Source organism: Phaseolus vulgaris, chromosome 11, assembly GCF_051622355.1.
Source record: "Phaseolus vulgaris cultivar YP4 chromosome 11, ASM5162235v1, whole genome shotgun sequence".
In the NCBI taxonomy this organism is placed as follows: Eukaryota; Viridiplantae; Streptophyta; class Magnoliopsida; order Fabales; family Fabaceae; genus Phaseolus; species Phaseolus vulgaris.
In genome coordinates, this window is record NC_143508.1 from 46,531,860 (window position 1) to 46,547,848 (window position 15,989).

The window sequence follows — 15,989 nt, forward strand, 5'->3', positions numbered from 1 at the left end:
GACAGTTTGCCAATACTCTTGTCAGTTGGAAAGGTTAATTTTCTTGTCCCATATGAAAATAAAATAAAATTGATGTCTCTACTAAACGGTCTAGCGTAGTGCAGTGAGTACATTAGACCATGGGGATACCACATAACAAATGCAATGGACCAGTAGTTCTCACCCCATGCAAATAAATTAATGCTCAATCTCACTACAGCAATGAATAAAGCTAACTGCAACAGAGACAGAGACAAGAACTACCTAATTCTACTCAAGATCTTTACTTGTGTACTTATGTTATGTCTGCACCTCTGTGCATATAATTGTTGTTGTGGCAGTGAAAAATAAGAGCTGGTAATTTTCTTCTTTAGGTTAGTTCTGAAACAAACACAAGGGATTCCTCCACCAATTCTTATTCTCATTGAAACTTTGCATATCAACCCTGTTGGAAAATATTATGCATTATTAATATACAGATATTGTTTTAGTAACTCAGAACAATTGTTTCAGGAGTAATGGTGGACTCAGATTATTCAAGTGTGTGTACTGTTATTGTTGTAGAATCCTGATATGTTGTTAATTTAGAGTGAAGGATAAATGATTTTTTCTTGAAATATGAACATATATAATGAAATAGAAATGTTTTTGGAAAATTGTAAAGTGGTGTCTTTAACTATTTATGAGTGTGTACTGTAATTGCAAAGGATTGTGAGGAAGGGGTTGTGTAGGCATGTGACATTGGTCCTTGATCAGCATGGCATCAGAAATCAGAACAAGAAGAAAGAAACAAGAACAAAACAAAAGCAAAATCCTCTTCTTCCAATTTGTAATTCCTTGAGTACCAATGGTTATGCGTTTGTGATTGACGCGCCATCAGCACTATCACTTTCAACACAACATTGATTAAAAAATGAATAGCAACTTCCCAGTTCTCTCATTTCACTGCAGCAACTGGGATTTAACCTTTTCCTCTATTAGCTTATCATTAAAGACAAAACATTTCCAACACCCTCCTCTGTGCACTATTCCTCTACCTTTATGCTTACACAAGCACACAATTAACAAAACGGAGCCTGTGGTCCACACCCTTCTTTTCTGCCTTTCTGCTTCCTATAAACTCCCTCTTTTGCTCCAAAAAGTTCTGCCTCACCAACAACCTTACGTCCACCATCACCACTCACCACCCTTTTGCACAATGGAGGCCAGGACTGTGGAGAGGAAGAGATCACTGGTTGAGAGGGTGAGAAAGAGTGTGGAGGAGGAAGTGGAAAATGAAGTGGAAGAGGAGGATGAAAGTGGTGCTAGTTTCACAGAAGATGAGAAAAAGAGAGGGCTTAGTAGCAATAGTGGTGGCGGGAGAAGAGGGTCAAGTGGGGGTGGTGGAGGGGTTTCTCCACCTTCCTGTCAAGCAGAGAGGTGTGGTGCTGATTTGACTGATGCAAAGAGGTACCATCGCCGCCATAAGGTGTGTGAGTTTCACTCCAAAGCTCCTGCTGTGGTTGTTGCAGGGCTGAGGCAGAGGTTTTGCCAGCAATGTAGCAGGTTTGTTCAATCAACACTCATTCATCTTCACCATTTTTTCTTGGGACAAAACTTGTATTGTCTATATCATTTTACCACACATGGTACCCTTGATCCTGCTTTCCTATTATCTTAGTTCAGTTCATAAACTTTTGAAGATAACAATTATATACTTTTTGTACCAAAGGAATTACTTCCACTAGCATCATCAAGGCTTTGAAACATGGATAGTTTCTAGCTCTCTTCAAACATAATTGTGACTGTATCCATCACATTTGTCCAAAATTTTTCAAAATGTTAATGATCAACAAAAAATTATGACTAGCTGCAATTTAAAACCTTTAAGGGTCTATTCACAAGTGAAAATAAGCCATGATCAATGTCTAAAAACTATGTTTTTCTTCACAGAAGTGTGAAACAGTTAAAAATTGAAGCTTTTCTCTTCCTATGGTGAGTGTGTGCAGGTTCCATGACCTGGCGGAGTTTGATGAGTCTAAGAGAAGCTGCCGGAGGCGGTTGGCCGGACACAACGAACGGCGCCGGAAAAGCAACCCTGAAGCTGGCAACGATGGCAGCAGCAAAGGCCATCACCACCCTAAGGAAACAACACACTGCAGGCTTGCTGATGAGAGGGGGAGAATTCAGATGAACCTACCAGGGAGTTCTGGCTACAAGTCTTTCAACATCAGATGAAGCAAAAATGTTCACCAAGCTCTCTCTCTTCTGTCACCCTCTGGTTTCTTACAAACCAAGTCATATAATAAAGACCACTTTATTTGTTCACATGATCAAGAACCAAACTAAACAAAACTTCCAACATCCAAAGCTTGTGTCTATGCAATGCAAGCTAGTTTCCTGAGTTCCATGTTTTCTTATTTAGACAGTGCCTTTCGTTTCTGTTCTTCCTTACCATTGTTATCCTATTGAAGCACCATTTCATGGTGGTGAGATCTAGTCTTCCATTGGATTAAAATAAAAAGCTTTTGCATCTTTTCGCTATTCATCTTTGTATTTCGATTCTTTCTTCTTATTCTCATTTTTCTTTCATATGCTAATAAACTAACCATTTAGTTTCAAACTTAAACTAATTACTCAAAAAGAACTAAATACTTTATTATAAAGTATGAACTAAATTCTTTTGTAAAGTAAATTAAGTTTATAAAATTTCATGCAAATAAAAAGTATCTCAACTTTATTTTAGTACATATATGTTATTCGAAATATAAATAAATGTCTACTGAGAAATAATATATCAGCAAATGCTTAAAAAAAAGTTATATGTTTGACTTTAGATAATATCAAATAAACATTCATTTAATAAATTAATATTTTAATTATCTTTAATTTATTTTTTAATTTAAAATATTATTATATTATTATAATGGTTTGTCTAGTATATGTATTTTACTTTTTAGTCTCAAACCAATTTTTTCCATAATTTTAATAGTTAAATTGGATAACTTTATATGAAGTTATTAAACCATGTAAGTAAAAATGTAAATTAATCTTGTTATATATGTTGTGAGAACTGGATTCTCGTGAGATTTTCATCTCAATTCTTCACTGTCAAAATATATTTATTCTATAATAAGGAGTTGAGACTTTTTATTGGACACATCCAAACCCATTTTATGTACAATTTAAAAAACATAGTAATATATGAATATATTTCTGTAAATATAAATTCAAAATAAGCATACACATATGAAGAAATTAATGAAAATAAAATATAAATTATAAGCCATTCTCATTAATCTAACTTTTAGTTAGTAGGTAGCAAAGCAATAATTGCATTTTTGTCTAAGCTATCATATGTTGCTTCTCCCGCTCACAATAAAAATGCATAGAAAGAAAGAATTTAATGATCAATGATGTAGTTGGATAAAACCACTTGCAGATGAAAAGTTAAAATTAGATGTATACATAAATGTAAAAACAATTCATTTTTTTAAGATAGAATGTAAACTTATATAAATTAAAAAAACTAGATCTTATTAAGAAACTTTTTCATTTTTCTTTAATTTTTTCATAGGTTAAAATTAATTCATGAATTGCGAAATTATTTCATATAAATTCTCGATATTTTTAATTCCCTAAATTTTCATTTTAGCTTACGCATATAAGCCCAAATGGATGAACCAACAAAAGGCTGATTCTCCCTACTGCATATCAATTATGATTTGCACTCAACACACTCACTCATGTAAAATGTCCATCTTTAATGATTTTAAAGTTTTGCTTTTTGAATATTTATATTGTAAGTCAAAATTACAAAGTTCTAGATATATAAATTTGGAATTAATATATTATTTTCGGATTTTACCATCCGAAAGCTTATTTGAACAGCATAAATGATCTTTCAGATGTCAAGATTCGTAAGCAAACATAAATAGGTTACGGATCTCAATCCTTAGCACCATTTATAACACACCATTCTGGATATAAAAATTCAGAACTCATTATTCACTTCCAGATATGACCATCCAGAAACTTAAATGAAATACGAAAATAACTTTCTGAATTTCGAAATCCAGAATATATAAAAATGACTTTCAAATATCCATAAACTAAAAAGGGCAGAATAAAATTTTAAAATTTTCGCTAGGTGCGAATCAATTTTCGGTGCAGGAAGCAATTGCCCAACAAAAGGCTTTGTTTAAGGGCAATTTCTTCCTGAACCTCTGTAAGAGGTGAAATGACAATTTGTAATTTTTTTCATTTTCTTTATTGAGACCCATCTTCTCTTTGTTACGAATTCTAAAATTTTAAGCTCTAAAATTTGAAATACAATTTTATATTTCAATTTTTAAAATTTAAAATACAATTTTTGCATTTTAAAAACTAAAATTTTAAACTCTAAAATTTAAAATATATTTTTATTTTAAATTTTAAAATTCAAAATATATTTTCTAAATTTGAAAATAATTTCAAAATATATTTTCTGAATTCAAAAAAAAATTTAAATTCTAACACTTATAGTACACTTTTTGTATTTTAAATTTTAAAATTTAGAAAGCATTATTTTAAGTTCAAAAATATATTTTTGTATTTTGAATTTTAGAATTTAGAAAATCTACAGATTATACTATTCGAAAATGAAAAAACGTATTATACAATTCAAAAATGAAAAAAAACAGATTATACAATTTAAAAATGAAAACAAAAATCTTGCACCTCTTACCAAAGGTAGTTTTGGAATCAAAAGATTTATAGAAGTATATAGTTGAAGGAAGAAACTATGGTTTAAAAATGAAAAAAAAAATCTTGCACCTCTTACCAAAAGATTTATAGAAGTATATAGTTGCAGGAAGAAACTATGGAGGTGGAGGAAGAAATTGACTTGTTGAAGATGATAGAGATTAGCCAAACTTGATTTCATTCATACCAATTATTTTGGTCAACACAATCGAAAACTACATCCTTTTAACATTGGTACATCAAACAACATGTTCTGAGACGGGTGATTTGTATGAAAACAGATGAAATATAACACACTGAATGCCTTGACATGCAATAACACCACAAGGGTATATCACCATTTATCCATATACACTACAAAGTATATGCTACACTTTCAAGTTCTACTATTTAAGTTATGTGATCACTGCAATTTCACAACAACACAAGAGATATCATCTGAGCTTTTCCTGTTACGTGCTTCTTCAGTAAGGAGCTTTGCCGCAGACCGAGCATCCTTAACATCCCTTATTGCTTCAACTGCTTCTTGGTTTGTCATTACCTTCCATAATTTTAATGAATATGATTAGTGCAGAAAATGCATGTATCTTGGTGTAAGACACATTCATTAGGTGTGTGTATTATTATGATTTCGTTCTTCAACATGAAGAAGAGAATCTTGTGTTGTTTATTGAATATTACCTTCCATAAACCATCACTGGCTAAGATAATAAACTCTGCATCATCCCCTATCATCTCCACAATCACATGTGGTTCTGAGCTCAAGTGTATCTTCAGGCTTTTGTCACCGAATGCCCTTGACACTGCCAACTGACCATCAACTCGTGGAACGTCCCCTGATTGAATCAGAAAACCAGTATTCTTAGCACTGAATTACTTGAATGAATGTTGGAGTTTTCTAGGAAGGAGAAAATTGAATTTCTAAGGACTAAAAGCTAACAATTTTTTACAGTTTGAGAATCTAAAAAGATATCAAACCTTAATATCAAGGACATAAGAAAACACATTATTAAGAACCAAATGAGAACAGAAGTGAAACTAAACACAGATAAGGGGATGATATTGTACAAGTACAACACTAAATTAAGATCAAGGTAAACTATCCAACATTTTAAAATGTCATACCTGGGAAGTTTGACACAAAACCACCTCTGTTTTTTATATCCTCACTTTCTACACTTGGTTCATGATCCACTGATAGTTGTTTGGCCTGGCCATTCTTGCACAAGACAGCCCTGGAATCCCCAATATTGGCCACTACTAACTTCTGACAGTTGATCAATATTGCTGTAACTGCAGTTGAACCTCCTCTGCCCAATTCACCTGATTTGTCTAAAATAGTGGAATCAGTTATACTATATGCTCTCTTGACAGCCTCAGCAGGTTCTGTCCAGAAGTTAGGCTACATGAAGAAATGGGGGAAACAAGAGTTATAGACATGCATTATATTTGAAGAGTTTAATTTTTAACATTCACATTCTTCATGATGCTGTTAAGTAATTAGAAATTTAGAGTAATTATTACATACTACATGCTAATCTACAACAGGATGACAACCTCAAACTAAATCTAAACAAAGGTGTAGAGAAGGAAAAACAAATGGAAAAATGAACACTTCATATGACAGGCAAAACAAAATCTGTTTCTGTTTTCTTTAAACTATTGTTAGACAGTAATCAAACTCATTCAGCTTGCACAGACATTTTTCTTCTGAATTAGACTCTGAAGTCCAGCATATTTGCTTGAAAACAGTTTATGTTTCACATCAAGCAGCTCAATAATTAAGTAACCACTAAAGATTATGAACCCGCATTTACCTCTTTCAAGATGGTATCAAACAAATGAGTTTTCAAGTAATCAGGTACACTTTGACCTGAGTGGCCATCGAATATTGCAAATAAGCCCAATTCATTGTTATCAACTTGCTTAAACTGAGCAACAACATAGTCTTCCATGGCATGACCTGCTCTTCCCTTTACCAAGTGAAAGCCATGAGTTATGTGCTTCTTCATCTTGCTCTTTCCTTTACCTGAATCAGAATCAGATGCGCCCAAAACTTTTTCCTGTAAGTAACATAATCAGGTCACAACACATTCACAACTGAAAAACTCAGAAAATTGAGTTATCAATCAAATAAGAATCAGGTCCGGGAAGAAATATCTAAGTGAAAACTTTTGAACTCATCTAACTCCAAGAAAGACAAGCATAGGCAACTTATCTAACCAAGTTGTATTTCTTGAAGCTTTGTGTGATTGTTAAGTTCTAAGACACTACTCAGCTGTATTTCAAAAATTAATAGCTGAGAGTATCATTTCCAAGTTTTTTCAAAAGTAAATTTAGGTTTATGTATCTACACATATTCTTCTATCTTCTCAAATAACTAGCTGTGTACACTACATAAAATATTCTCTTAGCAAACAATGCCTGGACTTGTAAAGCATAACAAATCATTAATTATACTGTCATTTTAAATTTTCTGACCTTTGCACTTGTCAGACACAACCTCCATTTCTTTTTATTCCTCACCAAACTATAATAGTTTGCCCTCAAATGTATTTGTCTATAAATCAACACCTAACTAGAACTAAACAAAAAGACTGAACTCCATTTCCTATCTCATCAGGGACTATCTTGCTTTTAAACACATAGCATAGCATAAATCAAGTTGATTGATATTGCAGCTAGCTGGACTTAACAACTGGCACAGCTGAATCTAAAGGCAACCGTCCCATCATGAGGGCTACAACTGACTTTTCCCATTCCTCGTGTGTTCCATGTCAAAAACACAATGTTCAGCAACTGGGGTATTGAACCCGTGATTCACCCTCCAACAGCATTTGATTCCAAAGTTGCAGGTGACCACATAAAATTTGATGATATTTTCTAGCCACTGTGACAAGTAACCTCCCAACCATCTCCATTAACCAACCAACTTAACACCTAAAATATGATCATTCACAAACAAAAGCACAATAGATTGTGCAAATTGTCCGCAGCAAAATACTCTAAAATTTTGAATTTGTTATGCCATATAAACCTGCAATACAGTAATAAAACTAAAAAGCGAAAGTAAACCACAATAAACTAATCTAATTATAAATGGATCCACCAAGAGATTTTGTAGGCCATTAAATTCATTGGTTCTGGTGGCTGTGCAATAAATTTCAACGTAGATGTTGATAAAATTAAGGTTCGTAGATAAAGCATATTGGCTAGAAAAGGTCAGTGTCTTAAATGAATTCATCCTCAGTATATTGATTAATTAGAGCCTGTTTAGAAAGATACTTCAACAGTTTTCGGGAGCTTCTCTGTTGAAAATATGGAGCCTTTTTCTAATTAAAAAAAAAAAATTCTCAAAAGTTCTTCTAACTTTGTATCCACATAGAATCTTAGAATTTGACTCTTTGCTAAAGGATACTTCAAGTTCATAAGAAAAAACTTATGATCACCCTTTACACAGGTTACATCACCAATATCACCAATCCACAATGAGCCAGTAGTAGTCATTTTCCCTTTAAGATGGCTTTAACCTTAAAATCTAAGCTATAGAAAGCACATTCCCTACAATTCAACTCTCAATGAATTGTGACTCAAGGGTAAGATAGTTCGTCCATACAATTCAACTCTTAATAAATTAGGACTTTAGGACTAAAAGAGTAAAAGTAGAACCCAACACTAAATACTAGTTGAGAGAGTTTAACTCATCTTATTCAAAGTAAGATGTGACTTTAGATCCGAATTTAGAATCCAGAAAGGTAGAGAGTGAAAACTACATTCACAACCACAAATACATGAAATATAATTACAGGGTTTATCAAACACAAAAGCAATCCAGTGAACTGATGGACAAAGAACAACACCGACAAATATGAACAGAAACCAAATTGTTAGCGATTGTGATGAAACAAAAGGGAAAAATAAGTGAGGAAAATCAAAAGAAAACATACCAGGTAGCAATTCGATTAAAGTATAGCAATGAAAGAGAGAATTAGGATAACAGGAAAGGTGAAAAAACAAAAGGGTACCTTCATCTTATGAAGGATTTCTTTGCCGGTCATAGTGAAGGATTTAAATAGAGATTTAAGATAAAAGTGAGAGTGGCCACGTAGAGGGTGTGTTGTTTTTTATGTATATTTTTTGTGTTAACGCAATGAGGGAGGGTAAGAAGAAGACAGAGAAGTGAAGAGGTGAAGAGGTGAAGATGCAGTGATGGAAGCGATCGAAGGGAAGAGAAAGAAAAAGGAGAGTGAGTTGTGTTATGCAAGTGATGATGTCGCGTTGACACGACTTTTTTCTACTTCCCAATACCATGCCGCGTACGTCGCAATTACAAATACGCGTTCAGCATACACGTGGCGCTTTCTCGTTGGCCCTAGCTTTCTCTACTTTTAAATTAATCATCCCTAATAAACTACGTTATTTTCAGGTTATCGTGAATGGGGTATTTAGCTCAGAAAAGAAAGAAATGGAAAAATTGAAAAAAAAGAGTATACATATATATATATATATATATATATATTTCCAGCTTAGTAGTATTTTAATATATGGAAAAAAGGGGATAGCATACGAAAGAATATTTCGTGTTAGTCAATAATACCTTGATCAAATACTCGTTTATAATTTGGTAGTGGTAGTCTCCTTAGTAAAATTAGTATATTGTGACAAAAAAAAATACTGTGTAAATATTTTTTTTATCCAGTGTGTATTGTATATTATTTGTATAATTAACCTAACGAGGTGAGCTATTAAAAAAAATAGGAAAATCAAAATAAGGAAATGTTGTTAATTAATTTTGAATTTTTTTTTGTGAAAGATGGTAATTAGACGATGATTTACTTTCTGAAGTAATCTAATTATAACTTTTTCATAGCATGTATCTTAACTTGTTAACTCCTCTGAATAATTTGTATGTGATATTTTTTTATTGATTCCTATTATTGATATGACTTGTGATTCTTGCTTCTAATAGACTATGCTAAATGCAAGTGCAAGTTTGACCTAAGATAACTTATGGAAAGATATTAACTTAAGGGGACACAAAGAAATCAAAACAACTCTCTTTCAAAACCTAATGAATAAGAGGTTTTAGATTCCGAAGAGGAAATCCTTCCTCGTAAAGAAGAATTACTATTGGTCAAAGGCTTTTTGGGAACAAACTGGTTGAACTAGAACAATTACAACATGAGAACCTCTTCCACATAAGATGTAATTTTTTTAAAACACTTGCCAACTATTGTGGATAATGGTTCTAACTGTAATTGTTGTAGTACATGGTTGGTGGAAAAGTTAGACTTGACTAATAAACCACATCCAAAACCTTGCAAACCTGAGTGGATTAAAGATGATGATGGTATAATAGTCAAACATCAAGTAAATATACCCATCTCTGATGGAAACCGTCAAGCCACAATATCCACAAAATTATAAGGAGGATAAATACCTTGATTTGTTTAGAGACTTATTAGCATAAATGAGCTCAATTGGGCTTTTGTCTATCTTTTGTAGGCCCAATAAAGAGGAAAACTCTAGCATGAAGGAATATAAATAGCATATCAAACAAGACCTCTACACCATGAAAGAATACTAGAGCCTTGGTCAAAGGACTACAAAAAGACTGGAACTCAATTCGCTTCAACATGACCAAGTTAATATCTTTTAGGGTCAGGATTTAGTTTAAATGATTGTATAAATTAGTTTAGGTTTTTATTTGGATCATTGATAAGTGTCAGATTTTAGTAATATTTCATATTAAAATACAAACACTTATGGATATTAGTTGATAAAATAATCATAAAATAACCCCTAATTTATGAATTTAAACTTTTTTTACACATTTTGTGATTTTAATTTGAATAAGAACAATTTATTCCCAAATTTGTGTTAATTTCATAATTCTAGGGAAGGATGGAGATGAAAAAGCAAAAAGAGAATATATAAAGCCAAAAAGGGAAAGCTGGAACGCACTAATACTCACCCAAGCTCGCCCAAACTCGTCCAAGCCAAATGCCCCAGAGCATCTCACCCTATCTCGCCTGGACGAGATCACTCCAGTGAGGTTGGACCTTTTTTTCGTGTAACTCACCCAGGCGAGCCTAATAACGCTCAGACGAGAAGTTATTTAGTCCAAGCCCAACTAGGTTAAATATGAGGTTTGAGACACAACCCTAAACATCCAATTGGGAGAATAAAAGGTGTTAGAAACCCTAGAGGAGGCAACCGTCAAGGAGAAATATTCTAGATCTTCTTTCTTGCTCTCAATGCTTGTAACAACCAACATGTGTGGCTAATTCTACCATTTGGGATTGAGAGTAATTTGTTCAATCTCTTATGTATTAAGGTGATATTTAAATATAATATTTTGTTCTTGATTGAAGATTTGTATTATCATTTTGTTTGTAATGCTTGTTTCTATGATCTAGATCCTTAGATTTGACTGAAAAGTACTTCTAAGTTTTTGACCCAAATGATAATGCTTAACATATTTGAATGCTAGGAATAGATTTTAAATTTTAATTGCTATCAATGTCCAAACGTAATGACAAGAAGTTTTTATAAATATGCAAGAAATTGATATTTAGGAGACTTCTTTATAATTTTATATGCAAGGAAGCGATATAAATAATTTTTTATATGAGCATCAATACCAATCAAAGGATAGAATATTATTATGCTAATCAAAATACAAAAGAGTAAGAAGGATGAACCCCAATCCCAATTTTCTCAATTGAATCAACTAACTAAACTTTGTTTTTATTTAAATTTCTTGCAAACTATTGTCAGCATCGAATCAAATCAAATTATTGTACATATTCTTATACTTAGTGGATGTTACTATTAGGATTTTAAACAATTTTTCCTTGTGGGTTCGATATCCGTCTTTAGGGACAAATTATTACTTCTGATTCGGTACACTTATCGTAAAAAGAGTCACCAACCATGTATTGGGCATTTGTTTAATTTTGGGCTTTGTATTTGGGTTAATATAAGAGTGAGTGTGTATAGTAATAGAGTGAGTGTGTATCGTAAAGTGACTCATCATATGGCATAGGAAGCACGAACGTCCACATGGCTCTTCCTCAATGGAGATGATCCCCACCAATTAAGAGGTGACATTTTGTCAACCTCTCATTTGACTCTCAAATGAGAGGAAAACACTTGTGAATCTCTCATTTGAAAGAATCATGAGCATGGAACATGTGATGCCACTTGTCACCTTGCCAATGGAGAGTTTTTAGGTTAAAATTATTATTTTAGACATTCAAGTCTCCTATAAATAAGAGTGCACCTTTCTTATACTTTTTTAATTTAGAATTAGTAATGAAATGCTACCCATTTTTTTGCCATTCTACTTGTTCCTAAGTGTTAGAAATAAAGGCTTTAAACAAGAGGGGTGAATTGTTTATGAAAGATTTTCACAAATATTGAAGGTAGATTGAAATACAATGAAGAATCAATCAATTAGAAATTAGTTCAGCCAATTAGAAAACTATTTTTAGTTTGATTGCAGAAAATCAATCTGTTCTTACGAAACAATCGGTTGTTTATACCAATAGTTTATAAAATCAAAGCTAAAGCAATTTTAAGAGAGTAAGGATAAAGAGATTAAGCCATAATGTTTATACTAGTTCACTCTTTACCAAGAGTTACATCAAATCCTCAGAAACCACTGAGAATTCACTAAGTAATCAAACCTTAATTACAAACAACACACCAAAGTGGTGATCTTGAACCCTTCAAGAACATGCACCACCTTTGGCAAACAACACACAATTTTCATAACAACCTTTGAAACTATACAACACAGAGTCACACAGAATACAATGATCAAGAAAGAAAGGAATAGAATACAAGTGGGTAAAATCAAAGATTAAAGTACAGAGAATCATATTCCACACTTAAAAATGATCCAAAGCACTTTTAATCTTGAAAAACTGATTTTGATTAAACTCTCTTGCCTAGTTAATGACTAGGAGCGTAAAACAACTTATTTAAACTCCAATCAGATGGTCAAAGCATTTAATTCAAGAACCAAAAGCAATTTGAATCATTTAAAACAGATTGAAACAGCTTAACAAAATTTTGTTAAGGTTTTCAGAAAATCAATCGATTGAAATCGGGAATCAATCGGTTGAATTGGTGTGACAGCAAATTCAAATAAAGACAAGCTTTTCAAATCCTTTTCAAAATTCACAAAGTGTAAAACAACCGGTTGAATTGACATTTCAACAGGTTGAATTGACATTTCAACAGGTTGAATTTTCACTTTCTTTAGAAAATATATCTTTTTCAAAAGGATTAAGATTCATTTGACCAATCTAATGATAGCATATGTTTTTTGTAATCCAATCTAATGCCTATCTTTAAGTATTTCTTTTTAAGTTCCTAATTTTTTTATTACCTTTAATTTCTTGTTTTTCTTAATTTTTGGTTAATCTTTGTGTCTTGTCTCTACTCTAATATCTCTTGAGTTTTGTTTTCCAAATTTAGCTTTTGTCGCTTTTATTTTTGACCTCTTGAAGTGGAATACAACTTCACAATTTTTTCTTTGTGAGAATTAAGCTAACTTCTAGGTAGCATTCTAATATAAGGCAAAGGACTTTGCAATGAGTACTCACCTTTGGAGGACAAACAAGTAGAGACTTTGAGAGAAAACACTTGTGATAGAAGAGAAGAGAAATTTTGAAGATTTTTTAATTTTCTTTTGTGCTATTTAAAATTTTGTAATCGACCATTTGCTTATTTTAATCGCTTTATTTATAAAACATTTTTAGACGATGGTGTGTCTTGAAGACTCACAAATGCCAATAAAAGTAAAGTGCCAAATCAACTCAAGGCAAATATGATGAAAAACCAAAGCTCTGATAAACCATATGATGTGAGTTGATTTAGATTGTTCCATTTTAGAGGTGACACTTTACTTATGATTGAGATTTTTAACAAATATATGGTGAGACCTAGGGAAGATCCCCACTGGAAACGAACTTAACCAAGTGGTTAAGTGTGAAGGTTCACTTCCAAAGGCAAAGAGGAAAATCACATAATAAGGTGAACATGATGTATGGTGTGGAATGTAAAAGATATGAAAGGAAACACAAGATATGGAAGGAAACCGAAATGGAAATGAAACAAAACAAGAATACCAACACAAATAAAAGTGTAATGGAAAAATGAAGAAAGAATGAGAGTGGACACGCCACTTGGAGTGTGGTTTCCTCCAATATGAGTGTAGAGGTCCGCCACTTGAGAACTCTCAACTCACGGAAGATAAGCCCTAATGCTTAGAGCTAACAAGCCTCACACAATTTGTGCAGAGATTTCCTTCTATAAAATTGAACATGAAAATACATGGAGTAAGACACCCTATTTATAGGAGATGATGCCTTGGTAAACAAGAAGCAAGGGTAGGATGGGAAACACTAAAAAAAGGGGTAGCCTTAGGGTTTGACTAACTCAAAACCGCACCCTAGGCTTATCCTTCTAGAAACTAGGTCAAATTTCCTTCCTAAAGGGCTAGACACAAGCAAAAATGATAACTACACCCCCTATTATGCTATAGACACCCATTCTAGCCTATCTTGCTATTTTGGACCCCCGAAGTGAGCCCAATTTATTTACATAACTTTTCTTTTTGGGAAATGCTTGATGTGTCCTTAGTCATCCGTTGGTTGCTTTGGTTTGTATCACATACCAAAGAAGACCGAAACTAACCTAGCTTCAGCAAGACCAAGTCAATATCTTTTAGGGTCAACCTTTAGTTTAAATAATTGTATAAATTAGTTTAGGATTTTAATTGGGCCTTGACTTAATTTTGGCCCTTGTATTTGGGTTAATAGAAGAGTGAATATCAAACCAATTATAAGAAGCGCTTATAAACACATGAAATCACCTTATTTTGGGTGATGTGAGACTTAGAATAAGCTAGGTGTTGAAAATTCTCTCTTTGTGTAACAAGTCTCATATTCTCTAAATCAGGGTGTGCAAGAGGACTCAAACATCTATATATGAAACCCCTAATTGTTTGGGCTCTCAATTATCAATTATATATAATTTGTTTGTGCTCTCAATTCTCAATAATTAAACTCAAATTTAAAGAAATGATAAAAAATACTGATATATTTTCTCTAATGCGTAACTTTCATAAAGACAACAAAGATGAATGATTTAATCTAAAAAATTCAATCAGATTAACCTTGTTTACATTCAGCAACAATAATAAAATCATATAATATTGATACATGTAATTATCATTATTGAAAAAGTCTCGATTGTTTAGAGATTTGAATTAATTTATCGTCTTCAGAGAACAAATTTAATAAAAAAATATTAGTCAAGGATAAAACATACTAATACTTAATACGTAATTTTACAATCTTAAAATTCAATCTCAAAAATCAAGATTCATTAACATTTATGTGATAAGACTATGCCCATATATAAAATAAAACACTTAAGAAATCGTATGAATCAAATTAAAAAGCTAGAATAAAAAAGAAAACTAAAACAACAAATAATCTATAAAAAAAACCCCTCAACCATTTCGATCTACAAAGTTAGATCTCACCAAAACTTCGAATTACAATTCAGGTTGAAACTAACCCATGCAATCAAAGAGTGATATTATGAAATCACCGCAAATCAGATCCCACCGATTCAGTACGTTTTAATTTTCAAAGAAAATGCTATTGAGTTGCTTTGCTTGCAGCAAATTCAACCATCTGAAATATTCAATTCTATGAACGAAATGCTTTAATGAATTCTACAATTACCAATGAATTAAATAGGTGAATTAGCACTGAACATAAATGCTCCACGTAATGGAAATTGGAATTTGAACCAATATCACTGAATCAAGCATATTTTGATTGCCCCAACTTGAACACCTTGCACACCAAAGACAGTTCTCTTAGCGCATCATATCGGACACCGACACTCGTATGACACTTGTAGGACATGTATTTGTGAAATGTCCAATTCAAAAAACATTTGTTGAATTTCTGACAATTCTAGTATGATTCTAACATAATTTTAAAAAAATACATTAATTTTCTAAAAAATTAAATTTATTGTATAAATTTTTATTATGATTATAAAAATAAAAAATAAATCTTTTTAAATCAATCATGAAAAACATTTTTTTCTCAAAAAAATAATCTGAAACATACTAATGTACATAAATCTTTATTATCAATTTATATAATTTATAATTATATAATATATAAATTCGTATTCTCATATTTTATATTTTAGATATTATATGTCTCTTTGTATCCCCGTATCGTGTCAATGTG

At 32.2% G+C, this 15,989-nt stretch overlaps 2 protein-coding genes across 5 annotated transcripts; one reads left to right on the forward strand and one right to left on the reverse strand.

The window, feature by feature from the left end:
* Positions 1–995: 995 nt before the first annotated feature.
* On the forward strand, positions 996–2,502 carry LOC137830180 (squamosa promoter-binding-like protein 5). Its single transcript, XM_068637359.2, has 2 exons — positions 996–1,524; positions 1,968–2,502. Exons 1-2 carry the CDS (start codon positions 1,178–1,180, stop codon positions 2,194–2,196), a joined length of 576 nt encoding a protein of 191 aa, XP_068493460.2. The 5' UTR covers positions 996–1,177; the 3' UTR covers positions 2,197–2,502.
* A 2,360-nt stretch (positions 2,503–4,862) lies between these two features.
* Positions 4,863–9,112, reverse strand: LOC137816146 (putative protein phosphatase 2C 39). 4 transcript variants are annotated; one of them, XM_068619262.2, is made up of 5 exons: positions 8,727–9,112; positions 6,519–6,764; positions 5,827–6,103; positions 5,383–5,537; positions 4,863–5,242 (listed from the first exon to the last, which is right to left on the reverse strand). In XM_068619262.2, exons 1-5 carry the CDS (start codon positions 8,757–8,759, stop codon positions 5,105–5,107), a joined length of 849 nt encoding a protein of 282 aa, XP_068475363.2. In that variant the 5' UTR covers positions 8,760–9,112; the 3' UTR covers positions 4,863–5,104. The 4 variants fall into 4 exon arrangements, with proteins under 4 accessions (XP_068475363.2, XP_068475427.1, XP_090153159.1 ...); XM_068619326.2 differs by having other exon boundaries at positions 8,649–9,104; XM_090297033.1 differs by having other exon boundaries at positions 6,519–6,730; positions 8,727–9,063.
* Between the last annotated feature and the right edge of the window lie 6,877 nt (positions 9,113–15,989).

Excerpts from the sequence above, each read along its gene's own strand:
- LOC137816146 (XM_068619262.2), bottom strand. The coding sequence starts at position 8,759 with ATGACCGGCAAAGAAATCCTTCATAAGATGAAG. Across the intron at positions 5,538-5,826 it reads TTTTGTGTCAAACTTCCCAG|GGGACGTTCCACGAGTTGAT; the intron begins GTATGACATTTT and ends TGATTCAATCAG. Across the intron at positions 5,243-5,382 it reads CCAGTGATGGTTTATGGAAG|GTAATGACAAACCAAGAAGC; the intron begins GTAATATTCAAT and ends AAATTATGGAAG.
- LOC137830180 (XM_068637359.2), top strand. The coding sequence starts at position 1,178 with ATGGAGGCCAGGACTGTGGAGAGGAAGAGATCACTGGTTGAGAGGGTG. Across the intron at positions 1,525-1,967 it reads TTTTGCCAGCAATGTAGCAG|GTTCCATGACCTGGCGGAGT; the intron begins GTTTGTTCAATC and ends GAGTGTGTGCAG.